The following is an 18,546-nucleotide window of genomic DNA, read 5'->3' as shown; positions in this document are numbered from 1 at the left end:
AAACCAATGTGTGCATGAGATTTCTGAAATTTCATAGAAGTTGCTGGTATTGTAAAACGCAGCTTCAAATTTGCATTTAAAAAATGCTGGAAAAAAATGTCACAAAAACGCAACGTGTGAACATAGCCTTTTAGGAGGAAAAAAAAATCATGAAAAAGTGCAAATGTGAGTAAATAAAGCAAAATGGCTTGTGCAAAAATTAAACTGAACGCATGTTTTTATCAGCTATTTTAAGGAATTCTTCTAACTTAACATAATAGACCAAATTTTGGGGAAAGAAAAAGGTTTTATATAAATTACCGTATACAAAAACAGGGCGACCTCTGTCAGCTGCATGGATTAACAGTAGAGGGCGCTATGTGTAGTTGTGTATATTTTTCTCATTTTATCTTATTTAGAAATTGTACAAATATGAAACTAATAATCTGTGTCACAGATACATGTGTTTTATTCTCCATATTATTACTATATCAGTCCTCATTCACACGTTTATAAGACAATAATATAATATTTTATGTTTCCTACTAGTGATGAGTGAACGTGCTCGGATAAGGTGTTATCTCAGCATGCTCATGTGCTATCCGAGTGATATTATAATAATATATAATAATGTGTAAGCAACATGCTAAATGATAGCAAAATAGGCACATTTTATATCATGCAAATAATATGTAAATTCTAATTTGTATGTTCTCCCCGTGGTTCCTGTGGGTTTCCTATGTGTTTTCCGGTTTCCTCCAACACTCTGAAGATATACTGATAGGGAATGTAGATAGTGAGCCCCAATGGGGACAGTGACAATAATGTCAGTAGAGCGCTGTGGAATTAATGGTGCTATGTAAGCGAATAAAATAAATAAAATATGTGTAATAAATAATATGATTATTATGTAATAAAATTCTAATAATAATATGAGGTCTAATCAGTGTAGTATTCTGCAAACCATTTTTAATATTAAGGTGCTACGTATATGTAATAATTTGTAGACAGTATTTAATAATTAAGTAATATTTTGGCACTTCACAGCCTGGGTCGCCAACCATCCTGAAATTCCAGGACAGTCTGCACATATAGAGAATTTTTTTGCCTTGTCCATAAAAAAAAATTGAAGGTGTCCATTAAATGTGTCCGTAAAAAATTGTCTGTCCGTGATGTTTTGATGAGCTGTCCAGAAAAAATAAAAAGTCAAGTTGGCAACCCTGGTGGAGTGATGTCATAAAAGGTATAAATAATATGTTACCAATATCTAATAGGTGGATATCATATAAGCATAGTAATCTATGAACAACACAAGTATAATATTATACCAGCATACATGCCTAAGTACTATCCAACTGTATGCTGCCAGGAAATAAAAATAGTACGTTATGTATTTGGTAATAACACGTGAGAAAAAAACAACAAAAGTATGTAACAACATGAAAACAATATCTAATAATAGAGCAAACTATGCAAATAAGTAAAATAGTATCTAATCAATATCTGAGTGTAGGCGTAATATAAAGTGCAACTATTCTGTTTACTGTAAGTGTAGGAATATAAAATGGTAAAAGATGTTTATAGGTTTCATGTGATATAAAACAGTATAAATGATTAATAAAATTGAAAAAAGGCAAATTGAACAAAATTTTCTTAAACCACCACTCCAGTGTTTTTTTCTTATTTCTTAAAATCCAAGTTTCGTGTCTCCTGCCTGATAATTCTAACATTTTCATCTGTTTTAGCCACCGCCCCATTTCCTCTCCTGTAGTTAGTGAGCTGCAGGTTGCACCAGTGTTTCAAAGCACGTCTATGAGAGCCTCATTCTGGCCTCTTTCTTGCCTTGTTCTGGCCTCGCTCTGGCCTCGTTCTGGCCTCGCTCTGCCTCGTTCTGTCTGGCCTCGCTCTGGCCTCGTTCTGGCCTCGTTCTGTCCCCATTCTGGCCTCGCTCTGGCCTCATTCTGGCCCCATTCTGGCCTCGCTCTGGCCTCATTCTGGCCCCATTCTGGCCTCGCTCTGGCCTCGTTCTGTCCCCATTCTGGCCTCGCTCTGGCCTCGTTCTGGCCTCGCTCTGGCCTCGTTCTGGCCTCGTTCTGTCCCCATTCTGGCCTCGCTCTGGCCTCGTTCTGGCCTCGTTCTGTCTGGCCTCGCTCTGGCCTCGTTCTGGCCTCGTTCTGTTCCCATTCTGGCCTCGCTCTGGCCTCATTCTGGCCCCATTCTGGCCTCGCTCTGGCCTCGTTCTGTCCCCGTTCTGGCCTTGTTCTGGCCTCGCTCTGGCCTCGTTCTGGCCTCGTTCTGTCCCCGTTCTGGCCTCGCTCTGGCCTCGTTCTTCGTTCTGGCCTTGCTCTGACCTTGCTCTGGCCTCGTTCTGTCCCCGTTCTGGCTTCGCTCTGGCATCGTTCTGTCCCGATTCTGGCCTCGCTCTGGCCTCGTTCTGGCCTCGTTCTGGCCTCATTCGGCCTCTTTGTGGCCTCGCTCTGGCCTCGTTCTGTCCCCATTCTGGCCTCGTTCTGTCGCCGTTATGGGTTTGTTCTGGCCTCCCTCTGGCCTCGTTCTGGCCTCACTCTGGCCTCGCTCTGGCCTCGTTCTGGCCTCGTTCTGGCCTCATTCGGCCTCTTTGTGGCCTCGCTCTGGCCTCGTTCTGTCCCCATTCTGGCCTCGTTCTGTCGCCGTTATGGGTTTGTTCTGGCCTCCCTCTGGCCTCGTTCTGGCCTCACTCTGGCCTCGCTCTGGTCTCGTTCTGTCCCCGTTCTGGCCTCGCTCTGGCCTCTTTCTGGCCTCGTTCTGTCCCCGTTCTGGCCTCATTTGGCCTCTTTGTGGCCTCGCTCTGGCCTCGTTCTGTCCCCATTCTGGCCTCGTTCTGTCGCCGTTATGGGTTTGTTCTGGCCTCCCTCTGTCCTCGTTCTGGCCTCACTCTGGCCTCGCTCTGGTCTCGTTCTGTCCCCATTCTGGCCTCGCTCTGGCCTCGTTCTGCCCTCGCTGTCTGGCCTCGCTCTGGCCTCGTTCTGTCCCCGTTCTGGCCTCGCTCTGGCCTCGTTCTGGCCTCATTCTGTCTGGCCTCGCTCTGGCCTCGTTCTGGCCTCGTTGTGTCCCCATTCTGGCCTCGCTCTGGCCTCATTCTGGCCCCATTCTGGCCTCGCTCTGGCCTCGTTCTGTCCCCGTTCTGGCCTTGTTCTGGCCTCGCTCTGGACTCGTTCTGGCCTCGTTCTGTCCCCGTTCTGGCCTCGTTCTGGCCTCGCTCTGGCCTCGTTCTTCGTTCTGGCCTTGCTCTGGCCTCGTTCTGTCCCCGTTCTGGCTTCGCTCTGGCCTCGTTCTGTCCCGATTCTAGCCTCGTTCTGTCCCCGTTCTGGCCTCATTCGGCCTCTTTGTGGCCTCGCTCTGGCCTCGTTCTGTCCCCATTCTGGCCTCGTTCTGTCGCCGTTATGGGTTTGTTCTGGCCTCGCTCTGGTCTCGTTCTGTCCCCGTTCTGGCCTCGCTCTGGCCTCGTTCTGTCCCCATTCTGGCCTCGCCCTGGCGTCGTTCTGTCCCCGTTCTGGCCTTGTTCTGGCCTCGCTCTGGCCTCGTTCTTCGTTCTGGCCTCGCTCTGGCCTAGTTCTGGCCTCGTTCTGTCACTGTTCTGGCCTTGTTCTGGCCTCGCTCTGGCCTCACTCTGGCCTCGTTCTGGCCTCGCTCTGGCCTCGTTCTGGCCTTGTTCTGTCCCCATTCTGTCCTTGCTCTGGCCTTGTTCTGGCCTCGCTCTGGCCTCGTTCTTGCCTCACTCTGGCCTCCTGGCCTCACTCTGGCCTTGTTCTGGCCTCATTCTGGCCTCACTCTGGCCTCGTTCTGGCCTTGTTCTGGCCTTGCTCTGGCCTCGTTCGTGCCTCGCTCTGGCCTCGTTCTGGCCTCGCTCTGGCCTCGTTCTGGCCTTGTTCTGGCCTCGCTCTGGCCTTGTTCTTGCCTCGTTCTGGCCTCGCTCTGGCCTCATTCTTGCCTCATTCTGGCCCTGTTCTAGCCTCGTTCTTGCCTTGTTCTGGCCTTGTTCTGGCCTTGTTCTTGCCTCGTTCTGTCTCATAGACTTGTATTGAGCGCTTGTGATGTAGCTTCTAACTTCCAGCCAGACAGAAGCTGAGCTTACATGATGGCGCGACAGGACCAAAGCGGTGCAGAAAAACGGCGAAGACACCGGAGCTTGAGTATATGACTGGGGGACGGGAACTTACTTTTAAAGCACCACTCCAGCACTGAGAAAAAAAAGAACTGCTGGAGTGGTGCTTTAAGTTTTTTGTTCCTAGCTAAACCTGCTTACCTTGTAAAACTGACACTATAATAATATTGTATGAGACATGAGGCATTATCACAGTACAACATGGAAATGGCAATGTTTTATGGATAGTGTGCCGTACTACTCTGCAAACAGTACCATTAGGGCAGAGAGAAACAGTCCTATTATTCTGATCAGACTTTGATCAGCGGCATCAGTGTTTCTGAGACGTGGATACATTTTAAAAATAAGTTTCTCCATCTTCTCCATTCTGTCAATCTGTGAAAATCGGACTGCACTTCGATGTCATCTGAGTGTGATCCGACAACATTTTTAACGGACCCATAGACTTTGATTGCTTATTTTTATCTGACGTTCAGATCAAAATCAGACATGTCTCCTATTTTTTCTGCTCATCTCTTAGTCCGAGGAAACAGCCGGACATATGCACACCCCATAGAATATCAAGTGCTATCCATGAAAACCTCAGAGCACTCAGAGAAGACAATTGGTTGTGTCCATAAGCCTTAAAGGGGTTGTCCACTACTAGGACAACATCTTCTTAAACTAAATGTTCAGCCCTGATAACCTAATAGAGCCTATACTCATACTCACCTCCCGTGCCTGTGCCATTCCCGCGGTGTCGGTACTTGCTCTCCCCGATGCTATGATGCGGCACGTGACTCCAGCGTCAAATCAGCGCTGGCGTCACTGTCTCCGCCTTCGAACAAACTGAACAGGAACAGGAAGTGGGGGATCAGCTGATCCTAGACTTCCTCTTCATGTTCAGTTTGTCCGAAGGCGGAGACAGTGACGCCAGCGCTGATTGGACACCGGGCATCACATGTGACAACACCGCATCTTAACTCTGGGGAGAGTGAGTGCCGACACCGCGGGAATGACAAAGGCACGGGAGGTGAGTATAGCCTTTATTATTTTATCGGGGCCGAACATTTAGTTTAAGAAGAGGTTGTCCTAGTAGTGGACAACCCCTTTAAAATAAGAATAGCTATAGATGTTAAAATGTTTTAAAATTATGGATAAGCTCATTAATATTGTGATGTGTTAAAAAGTTGATGGCAATTAATAAGGTTGTATTTATGTGAGTACCGTACGCATCACTTCTACCCTCACCTAATATCTCCTCCCCTTGCTTACAATCGTAAGCTCTTGTGCGCAGGCTTTTTTTTTTTTTACCCCTGTACCAGTCTGACACTTTTTTAGCTTATATTTTTTCTTCTTGTTTTTTTTTTCCCTGTATTATGTTATGCACTTAAACTCTTTTCAAACTGTAATCTAAAATATTACCAAATTACCATATATAAATTTTAACAATTTAAAGCTGCCGTTCTTGTAGTGTTTATATTTAATTTTTGTTGTGTTTTTCGATAAAAGATGAAAAGGTGTAAAAAAAAAAATACCGCAAAGAAAGTGTTCTAAAAAGTAAGAAATGCCAAATAATTTCTACAGTAGTTAACCCCCACTGGATCAGAATCTCAAATTAAGAGATTCCAATACTTGCTCTGACTGTTTCAACCTCCGACCTTCTGCCGGCGATGTGGAAATCTCGACCACATCCCTTTTCGTGTGGTTTACTGTGTAAACTTTTTCAATAATGACTGATTTAACTAGGTCCAATTATAAGGTAATGAGGTGTGTGACAGGCTGTCATATCTGCATAAATTCTCCAACATCAGCCAAAGCCTTAATGTGGTAAATTGGAGCAGTCAGACTGTTGAAAATGTAATTTGTAACACATCTGTTCTACGCCGAGAATGGCCGAGATCATCAAACCCAAAGGCTGGAGCAGAAAGAGAGAATACCTCTCACCGTTTAGAAGTTGTAGACCAAGACGTGGTCACTTCTTTCTATCCCTTTTATTTAAAAGGACACTTTATTTTAAATATAAGGTGAGTGGAGAAGAACAGAAAACAGATAAGACAATTTTTAAAAAGCTCATCATTTGCATTTACTTTAAAATGACTTTTCTTTTTTTTGGTTTGAGGATGCGTTGCTATTTTTTTGCTCCAAATTCTTTAAAATGACATATGCCGGTTTCGAAAGTTTGAGCAAAATCAGATGCTCTTTTTATACATTACTTTTACATGGACCTTTTTTTAAAGCAAAAATATGCATGCTCCTTTAAAATGTCACACATGAGTCTTCAACTTGGCAAAAATAAAACTAGACAGATTCTGTACTCCAATAAATTGCCACATTTTGAAAAGTCACATAGGATTAAATAGGTTAAAACATTTAGATGAGAAAATACCATGTCCATAATGCCAACTCCCCCCCTCCCCAACAAAAAAAAACCTGTCGTAACCAAGTTAGCAAGGTGCAAAATAAAGGGGTTGTCCAGGTTTTGCATGAAAGTGCATTCACTCTATGGGACAGCAGACTAGTTGTGTATCCTAACATCGCGCACAGTGTATGCTGTCAGGATTCTCCGGGGCCAACAGCAAGACTGGGCAGTCATGTGATTGCGGGTATGTGATACGCATTCTTCTGGTCATATTTTGACTGTAGGTGCCTCGTTCAATTCACCTATATTGATCAAAGCCGCACATGTCTAGTCGGAATGTGGCCGGGAGTATTCATATTGCATACTTGAGGCCACATGACCTCCCCGCTCCTGCGCTGGAGAATCCTGACAGTGTGCATGATGTGAGGATTCACAAGTCTGCAGTTACATAGAGTGATTGCAGACGTTCATGTCAAACCTGGACAAACCCCTTTAAATAATGAAAAAAAATTTAAATAACACAGTCACTATAACAACCATTTAACTCTAGGAAAAAAAAGTGCAAAGTCATTGATGAATCGAGGGCAAAGTGTAAAGAAAATATCCATGTTAGAAGAGTTTGCAGTAAAATTTCTCACAAAAGGAAGGAAATTGAGGCCACCAAATTTGCAGTACGTAACGTGTAGGTAATGTAATGTATTTACAAAGTTGCCCACTTCACCTATAGATCAATAATGTATACAAAAATGTGAAATGGTGTTAGAAATGGTGGTAAATTTAGGCTTTACCTTCTGTGACACCAGGAAATCACCAGACATTGATCTACAATAAAGATTTAACATTTGATTTCTCTTTTATTTTGTCTCAGTAACTTCGGTAATTGATGCCACTTTATTTTCTGTTCAAGCAGCTCAAGAAGTGCAAGCGGTAAAGTGAGGCACAAACGGCAGGCGCTACAGGACATGGCACGTCCACTGAAGCAGTGGTTGTACAAGCACCGGGACAATCCCTACCCCACCAAGACGGAGAAGATACTGTTAGCACTTGGGTCACAGATGACCCTTGTACAGGTAACTGTATCTAGAACATACTTACTGTATTCATATTCTTTTGAAAGACATTAGTAGGCGAATTGTGGGCCATTCTTACATCAAATACTAGAATGAAAAGTATTTTATTTAACTCTTCAGTGCTCGGGATCACTGTTCACCTTGTAATGCCCTCAATAGTATATAGATCCTTTAGACGAGGCATCACATGGTTACACAAGCTTCTGCCTATAAATTAGGAAGTATCTAGCCAGGGATGAGTTTAGTTAAGTAAAAAGGGCAGCACACTGCAGCGCCAAAACATGCAAACTTGAAAACACGAAATTTGAACTGCATTACTGCACTAGAAATATGAAAAATGAGAGCTTTTAGCGCATAAAAATGGCCATATATGGATGTGCAGGTCAGGTTTTTGAAATGCAGGGATGAGTTTAGTCGTGCTTCCTAGTGACCAGCGAATGTGGTCTGCGAGTGTGATGAACGAGCACGCTCGTGTGCTCTGCGAGTATTTGTAACTGCTCGGAGATTAAGTTTTCATTGCCTCAGCTGAATGATTTACAGCTATTAGCCAGCTTGAACACATGTGGGGATTCCCTAGCAAACAGGCAACCCCCACATATACTCAGGCTGGCTAGTAGCTGTAAATCATTCAGCTGCGGCGATGAAAACTAAATCTCCGAACACTAAGGCTATGTGCACACGTTCAGGATTTCTTGCAGAAATTTCCTGAGCAAAACCGGACATTTTCTGCAAGAAATCCGCATGCGGTTTTTTTTGCGTTTTTGGTGCGTTTTTGACGCGTTTTTTTTCCGGAGCTTCCCTATGCATTAAATAGTGGGGAAAACGCGAAAAATCCGCAAAATTAATGAACATGCTGCGTTTTTCACCGCAATCCTTTTTTTTTGCAGAAAAATCATGTGCATCATGTGCACAAAAATTGCAGAATGCATTCTAAATTATGGGATGCATAATTTATGTGTTTTTTATGCGTTTTTATAGCGAAAAAACGCGAAAAAAACGCGAAAAATCCACAGCATGTGCACACAGCCTAACAAATACTCCACCCGAGCGTGTTCGGGACGTGGTTTGGGCAGCAGTGTGCATAATGCATAACACACTGCGGGGCTGGGATTCACAAGCTGAGTGGCCGCACAGGCGCACTCTTCAAGACTGTATGTGAGGTCAGACGGCCAGAGCTCACTGCGCCTGCCCCAGCCACAACAAAACAGCGCAGGCGCCGGATTTGAATGGAAAACAGCGTGGAGGGGGTGACGTCCGGCGCCGAAGAAGCTTTGAGTGACGGAAGCGTGGCGTTTTCAGCAGGGGGTTAAGACCTGCCTCCACGACTAAAGAAAGGTATTTTGGCGAAATTATAAAACGCTTTATTTTTGCTTTCACTGCACCAATAACTAAAAGAGCCACCTTGTCAGAACGCAGCATTACTGCTGCACAAGGTGGCTCTTTTAGTTTCTAACGGCTGGAGGGGGTGACAGAGTCCCTTTAAAGGTTAGATAGATTACCAAGAATAGTTGTATAGTGATCAGTAATGCAAATTTGGAATATACATTGTTTTTTTAAAATTAATATATATATATGTAAAAGTAAAATGGAAACAGCCAAATATGTATTAAAATATATCAGTCTTTACTGAGAAATGCATAATTATGGTAGTTTAAAAACAGATGGGTCACAAAGAAAAGTGCAGCAGACACAACAGGAGGAGACATAAGCCCAAGTTCCTCAAGTTGGGGTTTATTTATGGTTTTGAAGTTCTTCACCATTTCAAGCTTTAACATGGCTGTCAATGAATGGAAACATTCACATCACATACAAAGGACAAAGACTTGTGCTGGTCCTGTCCAATGGCTACAGGTGAATGGCACGTCACATGACCTCAGGTATCTTGACAACAGGCAGGGGACAGCATGATAGACAGAAGGGAGATACTTTACTTAGCGACTGGAACTTCTGAAATAAAGTGATTTGCAAATGTCATATTCATAACGTTAATATTTGAATGTACATTTTGCAGTTGTGTGGGCATAGATTTGGTTCAATGGGGATAAATTTGGTTGTATGGGGATATATTTTGTTGTATGGGGATAGATTCAGTTGTATGGGAATATATTTGGTTTAATGGGGATAGATTATGCTGTATGGGGATAGACTTGGTTGTTTGGGAATAGATTTTATTGTATGGATATAGATTTAATTGTATGGGGGTAGGCTTGGTTGTATGGGGATAGGCTTAATTGTATGGGAATTGGCTTGGTTGTATGGGGATAGGCTTGGTTGTATGGGGATTGGCTTGGTTGTATGGGGATAGGCTTGGTTGTATGGGGATAGACTTGGTTATATGTGGATAGACTTGGGTGTATGGAGATAGGCCTGGTTGTATGGGGATAGGCTTGGTTGTATGGAGATAGATTTCATTGTATGGGGATAGATTTGGTTGTATGGGGATAGGCTTCTTTGTATGGGGATAGGCTTCTTTGTATGGGGATATATTTGGTTGTATGGAGATAGACTTGGTTCTATGGGGATAGATTTGGTTGTATGGGGATAGACTTAGTTGTATGAGGATAGATTTGGTTGTATGGGGATAGGCTTTGTTATATGGGGATAGACTTGGTTGTATGGGGATAGATTAAGTTGTATGGCGATAGGCTTGGTTGTATGGGGATAGGCTTGGTTGTATGAGGATAGACTTGGGTGTATGGGGATAGGCTTGGCTGTATGGGGATAGACTTGGTTGTATGGGGATAGGCTTGGTTGTATGGGGATAGACTTGGGTGTATGGGGATAGATTTGGTTGTATGGGGATAGATTTATTTGTATGGGATAGGCTTGGTTGTATGGGGATAGACTTGGTTGTATAAGGACAGATATTGGGTACAGATATTAGATTATATTTCTCTGCTGTTGATAAGCTTAAATGGAACCTGTCACCTCGAAAATCGCGGGTGAGGTAAGCCCACCGGCATCAGGGGCTTATCTACAGCATTCTATAATGTATCCTAAAAGATGAAAAAAAGACGTTAGATTATACTCACCCAGGGGCGGTCCCGCTGTTGGTCCGGGTCCGGCGCCTCTCATCTTCATCAGATGACGTCCTCTTCTTGGCTTCATGCTGCATCTCCAGCGCAGGCGTATTTTGTTTGCCCAGAGCAAAGTACTGCAGTGCGCAGGCGCCGGGCCTCTCTGACCTTTCCCGGCGCCTGCGCACTGCAGTACTTTGCTCTGCCCTCAACAGGGCAGACAAAATACGCCTGCGCCGGAGCCGCAGTGTGAAGACCAGAAGAGGACGTCATCTGATGAAGATGGGAGGCGCCGGACCAACAGAGTTTTCTCATCTTTTAAGATACATCGGGGGCTTATCTACAGCATTACAGAATGCTGTAGATAAGCCCCTGATGCCGGTGGGCTTACCTCACCCGCGATTTTCGCGATTTTGGCAAAAGCATATAAACAGGTGTTATGGATGAGCCAAAGTTGGGGAGGGTTTCTTGCAAAGTAATTGACTTTCACTCTAACCTTTGTAGAGTAAATTAGTATGGCTATCTGCCACAACCTGCTCAAGTTTTGTTCTTTTTTTAAAGTAAAATCTATAAGACTAGCTTCCACTAAAATGTTCCCATATGCGTTTATAAAAAGTAGTGATGAGCCTGTGAGAGTGTAAGGTACTTTGTAGAAGGACAGATGGCAGACTACGCCCAGCAATGTCTAATCCTTTACATTTGGTAAAAATTATCTTTAGCTGTAGATTTTTTTTTTCCTTGGTTTAATATTTCAGAGTTGACCTTATGAAGTATAATGGCTAGCTTCTGAATAGTGTCTATGAAATACTCTTGTTGTAAAACATTTCCCTCTGCACCCCGGCTTATGTAAAATTATAGGACATTTCATGTGTACACGTGGATTCGGTAGCTGTGCCTGGAGAAATCATATTCTCTGTTCAGAGTTTGGAAGGTCAAACTACTGTGAAGACACTTTCAAGGTGCTCATTGCTGGTTATGGTCACTTGCACGACCTCCTCTCATACACATGCTTGTGCAGTTCGGATAAAAAAAGAAATTGGATATTAAAAAATGTTGACCCTTCTCTTCCCCTAAATCATCTGTCAGAGAAGATTTGAGAAACCCTGGTGCACATAGTTGGTCGGTCTTTTTGAAATCACTATCTTTAGTTTACATTTTCTCTAGTATCAACGGGAAACTTAAAGGGTTTATCCAAGAGAGTTTTTTTTAACTATGGGTCTAAAAACAAACAGCCAGGTAGATGCTATCTACCTGAAATCTCTACCAGCACAAAGCTGGTCACAGAGCACTCTTGCCAGCTTTTGCTGATGTCACGTCGTCCTCTCTGCTCTGTTGACGGGGTGTGACTGCCGATGTCATGCTGATTGACTGTTGGCTCCCTGCTGCCTAACTGTGGGGAGCCAGCTATCATTCAGTATGACGTATGCAATCACGTGTTCCGACAGAGCAGGCTGGAAGAGCTGCTCTGGTGATGTTAATCAATTGAATCGTCGGCAGGAGTGATCAATTATCACTGTTTACTGCAACTTAATCCAATAGTAAAGGAAAAAGTCCTGGGTAACCCCTTTCAGGAGCTTAAATTGTAAAAACCAAAGACAGAATTTCTGTCCGAGTACAGGCATGGAGAGCAGGAAGGCTCACACAGAGAAAGTCCAATACACAGACTGATTCCATATAATGCACAGAAATTTGCAGAGTAGTAGTTGAAAGAAGTAGTATTTGAGTAGCAGTTGAAAGGAGCTTCTAGAGAAGCATGAACTGGGCATCGAAACAGCCCTGCAGCATAGTGTTCGAGAGAATGAAATAAAATATGATAATGGGGCAACATGGTGGCTCAATAGTTAGCACCGCCAAGGACAACATCTGCAAGGAGATGTATGTGTTCCCCGTGTTTGCATGTGTTTCCTCCCGTTTCTCCGGTTTCCTCCCACACTCCAACGACATTTCATTGATGGTCTCAATTAATAAAATAAATGATAATTTGGAGCCTCTTCAGAATAGATCTGGTGAGACGTATTGAATAGTTTCCGCTTCTCTTTTGGAGTAAATCATTTGCAGTGGGAAATGAGATGATTTTATAGATTATGTGTATAGTGTTACCTAACAGAATTTTATTGCTAGACGAATTCAACTCAGTGGCAAAATAGTTTTTTTTTCTATACATGTGGACACATTAAATCCCTAAGCTGTCACATAACTATTCCCAAGTACGTGACCACTCAGACAAAATAGTTTTGCAATATATAAAATGAGTGAAAAAGAGTTTGGAATAGCACGTTGCAATAGTCACACACACTGCAGGTTTACTTCATTTCTCTGGGTTGCAATAAAATAATAATTTTAGAATGGCGTCCAATTGTCTGGCTCTACCATCAAATTATTCACAAGTTTTAAGGAGCCTTCCCATCTACACACTATCTTCTCTAACTGAGGAATCAATGGAAATCAGGTGAATCTAGACAGCTAGAATCTCTGCCGATCAGATGGTATCTAGGGATGGGCCAACCCATGGAAGTTTGAGTTCTTTTAGTCCAAAGTTCTGTTTGGGTACTAGAACTGTACCCCCACATGAACCAGAACCCTAACCTCATGGAAAGCGATGGAGACCCCAACTTTGGATCTGGAAAAAAATTCTCTCTATCCCTCCCCAGAACTCCAAACTTTGCTACGAACGTCTGGGAGAAGTCCATGTTCAGCATTTAGAACCGGATATTAACTGTCCGGTACGAATCCTGAACTTTTAAGTTTGGGTTCTCTCATTTTAATGGTATCACATTACATGATGCGCATTCAGATGGACAAGCGTGTTCATGGCCACTTTGAGTCATCATCTCTAGGTAAGGTCTCATTCAGACTTCAGTGATTATTCTCATACGCAAAAAAATACAAGTTTCATCAGTGTTTTGATACGATTTAATTCACCCTCTCTGCAAATGTATTTTCTGGTTATGCAATTACATCTTTCAAGGTGTTGTTCAAGCTTGGGGTTCAAGTTCGCAGTCACTTTATGTGACTGCAGACTTGTGGATCCCCTCAGCACGCACACTGAGCGATGTGAGGATTCTTTGGTGCCGGGAGTAGACAGTCATGTAATGGCAAAAATGCTATTTGCGTACTTTTGGTCACAATTCAACTAGATGTGCATGGGCTTGCTGAATTTACTTATATTGAGTGACGTCGTGCAAAGGTCACACCTGTGGTCACGCGTCTGTGCGTTATCAACCCCAGCACCGAAGAATCCGTTCAGTGTGCACACGGTGAGGATTCACAATCTGCAGAGTGACTGCAGACTTCAACCCCAATCCTGGACAATATGCTTAATGTGAAGGAAATTAGTATGTTGTTTTACTTTCTGAACCTTGGATAAAAACTTCATTTTGGTATATTATGTATGTAAACAGCAAGTAACTAAATTACTTCTTATTAAATTCATTTTTTTTCTGACACTACAGGAGATAATAAACTTTTAAATGCTGTCCTAATTAGCTTTGTTTATTTTCGATATAATTGTGTTTTTTTTTTTAGTCAGAAGCTGAATGCACTGTATTCTTTGGTGTTAATGATTTTGCGGTTATTTTAATAAGCTTCTTTTGTTGTGTTTTGCACATTTTATTAGTACCTTCTATAGTTATAAATAGGACTGTAAAAATTACTAATACGCTATAACCGAAATAATATAATGCACCCCATCAGTGACATCAGAACGCTTTACAATCATGAGGGCATTTTATCTTAATCAATATTTTACTCTTCAAAATGAAGTGGAGCAGCTGAGATGTAATAAAGATAAGGAATAATGTACCCCTTACTATAAATTAAAAAGAATATTAAAAAGAGTGAGTCACTCCAAACTGTAAAATAAAAACTAAAAATCATAACCGTAGTTTTAGTGGCAGAGAAATTAGCAGAAGTGGTGCATATGTTTCTATTACACTTTTCCTCTAATTGTTCCACTCCTGGTTTTGGCTTACAAATACTGATGTAAAATACTGACCAAATACTGATAGTGTGACGGCAGCCTAACAAGAAAAGGACTCTGAAAAGAGCAAGAAATCAGAGCGCTCTTGCTCTTATGCCGGTTTCACATGTCCTGATATTTTCGGTACCAGAAAAACCAGTATTGGAGATATCAGTGTCACCGATTTCTCATGGTGATCTGCGGTGAACTCATGTCACCGCAGTTCAGCCCAGCTGGGAACAAAGCCTCAGTGACTGGCAGTAATCTCGATGAGGTCACCGCTGCTCACTGATGCTTCGCTCGCAGCATCTCATTCACCAGTGGTTTTCAGCCTGTACGTCACATCTTGGCACTATCCAGGTAGAAAACTATTTATCCCCAGGCATGGATTACGGTGTGGAACAGAACAGCGGACAGGTGATGGATATTGTTTTTTTTTTATTTTTGGTTTATTACAGAAGACGTTGCCTTCAATGAAATGGGCGTAAGGTGAGTATAACTGTACCATAGTTAGCAAGGCCAAAAAAAAGACACTTGTCCATCCAGTTCAGCCTATATTCCGTCAGAATAAATCCCCAGATCTACGTCCTTCTAAAGAACCTAATAGCCAGAAGATACAATATTGTTAACGCTCCAGGAAGAAATCCAGGCCTCTCTTGAACCCCTCGACTGAGTTCACCATCACCACCTCCTCAGGCAAGGAATTCCAGATTCTCACTGCCCTAACAGTAAAGAATCCTCTTCTATGTTGGTGGAAAAAACTTCTCTCTTCCTCCTTCTCTCCTCTGCTTGTTAGTTTTAAATAAAAAATGGAAAAGTATGTTTTGTTTTTATTTCATATAAAAGACTTTATGCTTGTTGTGTATTTATTTAGAACACAACGATAGGATTAATAGTGGATAGGTGCCTCCCCATTACTAGTCACACATCAGTAAATAACAGAGACATATTTGGTATCCCTATATTGAACAGATCATTTATGGTGTTCGGTAAATAATAAAAATAAAACAAATATATCACATATAGTGAAGCGTATGTAAAAATAAAAAGTTATGACAGATTAATTATGAATGAATGAACAAAAAATTGTTTGGTCGTCTTAACGTGTGCATCTTGTTGTGGTATATAAAATTTAATTTTTATATGTGTGTGGCATGTGAACCTTGTGGGCAGGTGTGTACAATGTGCGTAATGTGTAATGTATTAGCATGTGCATATTCTATATATGTATGACTAATGCGAATATACTTGTAAATTTGCATGTGCATACGAGGCCTGTCCCGAAAGGTAGGAAAGCACAAAGTGTTCACCTGGGCCCTTCAGGGTTAGTGTCCACCCCTGAGATAATGACCTTTTTTAGTCACTAAATTCTAAAGCAGATTACTCTATTCAACTTAATTTTTGAACTGTACCCATTTCTTTAAGAAAAGAACCAGTCATTGGGATTTTTCATCTTAAAGTAAAAACATGGCCATAATAGCACTGTTTTACAGATTCATAGATACATTTAGTGAAGCAATCCGCTTGTTGGTTGTTCTTTAATAAGCTTTTGAAGTTTGGGTGTAACAACCTTTTGGTGCATAGTGACAGGTCCATGGGTAGGGTCTTTGGCTCTGTCCCGGCCCCTCCACCTGGCTTTGGTGTCTGTATTAGTCCCCTTTACTAAAGTTAGTGCCGTTGCCGTCTCCATCACAGGTGGAGCTTGTGCAGATTTGTCGATTTTCAGTAAAATGGCACCAGTGGCAGCGCATATACAGATTTAGATCTCAGCTCAATTATGAGCCAAGATCTCAATCTGTGCGTCTGTGCAGCCACCATTTTACTGAAGACCACCGCGAGGTGAATCTGTGCAAACACCGCTTGTTGTGAGGACAGCACTAGTGTGAACTTTAGAAAAGGAGGCTGATACAGACACCAGAGGCAGTCGGAGGGGCCGGGGCAAACCCGAAGACCCTACCCAAACTATAAATGCGGAATAAAGAACCACCAGGATGTGGATTTCTTAACTAAATGTATCTATGAATCTGTATGACAGCGCCATTATGGCAATGCCTTTACTTTAATATGCAAAATCGTGATGACAGGTTCTCTTTAAAAAAGTCTACAAAAGAGCATGTGCATGGTGTGAAACTATTTGATACTTCTCATATCAACCTTTAAGTATTCCTTTGTGGCTTTCTGAAGTGCTGAAAACTACGGTATTGAGAGTGGAGTTGGCTAGAGTCCCAATACAGTGCACATTGAAATAAAACCCGGCAGCCACTGGATTGGGAATGAACGGTTAATGAATGTATGTACTTTTATTCCTTTACAGGTTTTTACTTGGAGGTTGAAACACTACAGCCTTTAGCGGATCATCTAGGCAGACATTAAACTAATCCCACCATGTTGTTGTTGTGTCATGCTAAATCCTACACAAGCCGGCCATAGATCACAGGGAAGACTTGGAAAGAAATCGGCATCCATGGTGCATTAACGGATGGAAGAATTCCAGGGAATTCTTCTCCGCTAATATCTCTTAGGGGACTTGCCATTCTGACTATTCTAAGCTTGAGAGTAGAATGAAAATGACAGAAACACTAGTAGTGGCCTATTAAATTGTCACTATGAATATAGACACAGACCTGTATAAGGCTAAAGGGATTAAATGCATCCACAACACACAGTAAGAAAAATCTTTAAGAAATCTCTAAAAACCATTATGGTTGAATTTGCACTGCTGGTTTTTTGGCCTGACTCATATTATATCACTGTATCAGTCTAGGGTCACATTTATGCTATGCACACTCTGATCAGACTGTGATCAGAGTTTGATCCGAGTGAGATCACAGTGTGATCAGATTTTCCGGGATGAAGAAAAGATAGAAAAGTCTCCATCTTCTGCGTTATGTCAATCTATGGAAATCGGACCGCACTCATCTATCATGTGCGATCCAAGTATCCGATCCAACTCCGGCATGCTGCAATTTTCTTCCACAGATTGACCCTGTCCAGGGGAAAAAGTTGCACATACAGTGGGGGAAAAAAGTATTTAGTCAGCCACCTATTGTGCAAGTTCTCCCACTTAAAAAGATGAGAGAGGCCTGTAATTGACAGCATAGGTAGACCTCAACTATGAGAATCAAAATGAGAAAACAAATCCAGAAAATCACCTTGTCTGATTTGGCAAGATTTATTTAGCAAATTATGGTGGAAAATAAGTATTTGGTCACCTAAATCATGCAAGTTTTCTGGCTCTCACAGACCTGTAACTTCTTCTTTAAGAGGCTCCTCTGTCCTCCACTCATTACCTGTAGTAATGGCTCCTGTTTGAACTTGTTATCAGTATAAAAGACACCTGTCCACAACCTCAAACAGTCTGACTCCAAACTCCACTATGGTGAAGACCAAAGATCTGTCGAAGGACACCAGAAACAAACTTGTAGCCCTGCACCAGGCAGGGAAGACTGAATCTGCAATAGGCAAGCAGCTTTGTGTAAAAGTTGGATAACACTTTTAAAAGTTTTCTTTAAGTTCTTGTGTAGAATATTCCATAACTTATTGACTGATGAGGGTCATTGCATTCACTTCACTAGAGTTGCGTTGCAGTTCTCTGCACAGTTGGAGCACTACTAAAGAGACCTCAATCCCAAAATTTTCAGAATTAGTAGGGGGTCCCTGATTTCGGATTAAAGGGTTACGGTGTAGCCTACTGATACGCCATAACAATCTAAAATGGGAATATACCTCTTAAAGATGTATCCAATGGCAGCACATTATGTAAAGGGTTAATCCCAACAGGCCTGCTCTTTTTATCACATACCTAAATATAAGTCAACTCTAAAAAGTGCTTATTGCTACAAATTGGTCTCTTTTATGACGCCGTATAACAAGTAGTAATTGAGGCTTGGGATAATTTGAGCAATATGGTGCAAGTTAAACGTAGCAGATACAGATGTGTCGGGAGGATGAGACATTTACTGGTTCTCTTGGGTTGATCATTTTGGGACATTATGTGAATCTGGAGACAATTTAAAGAGGCCGGTTGCTTTTACTTG

At 42.3% G+C, this 18,546-nt stretch overlaps 1 protein-coding gene across 2 annotated transcripts in view; it reads left to right on the top strand.

The window, feature by feature from the left end:
• MKX (mohawk homeobox) overlaps positions 1-18,546 on the top strand; it is a 120,272-nt gene that overhangs the window by 21,813 nt on the left and 79,913 nt on the right. For both annotated transcript variants that reach the window (XM_069729624.1, XM_069729625.1), the window contains exon 3: positions 7,375-7,534. In XM_069729624.1, coding sequence (XP_069585725.1) covers positions 7,375-7,534 — 160 coding nt within the window. The remainder of the gene's footprint in view (positions 1-7,374; positions 7,535-18,546) is intronic.

Source organism: Ranitomeya imitator, chromosome 6 (assembly GCF_032444005.1).
Source record: "Ranitomeya imitator isolate aRanImi1 chromosome 6, aRanImi1.pri, whole genome shotgun sequence".
Taxonomy (NCBI): domain Eukaryota; kingdom Metazoa; phylum Chordata; class Amphibia; order Anura; family Dendrobatidae; genus Ranitomeya; species Ranitomeya imitator.
This window is presented reverse-complemented; position numbering and strand designations above follow the sequence as displayed.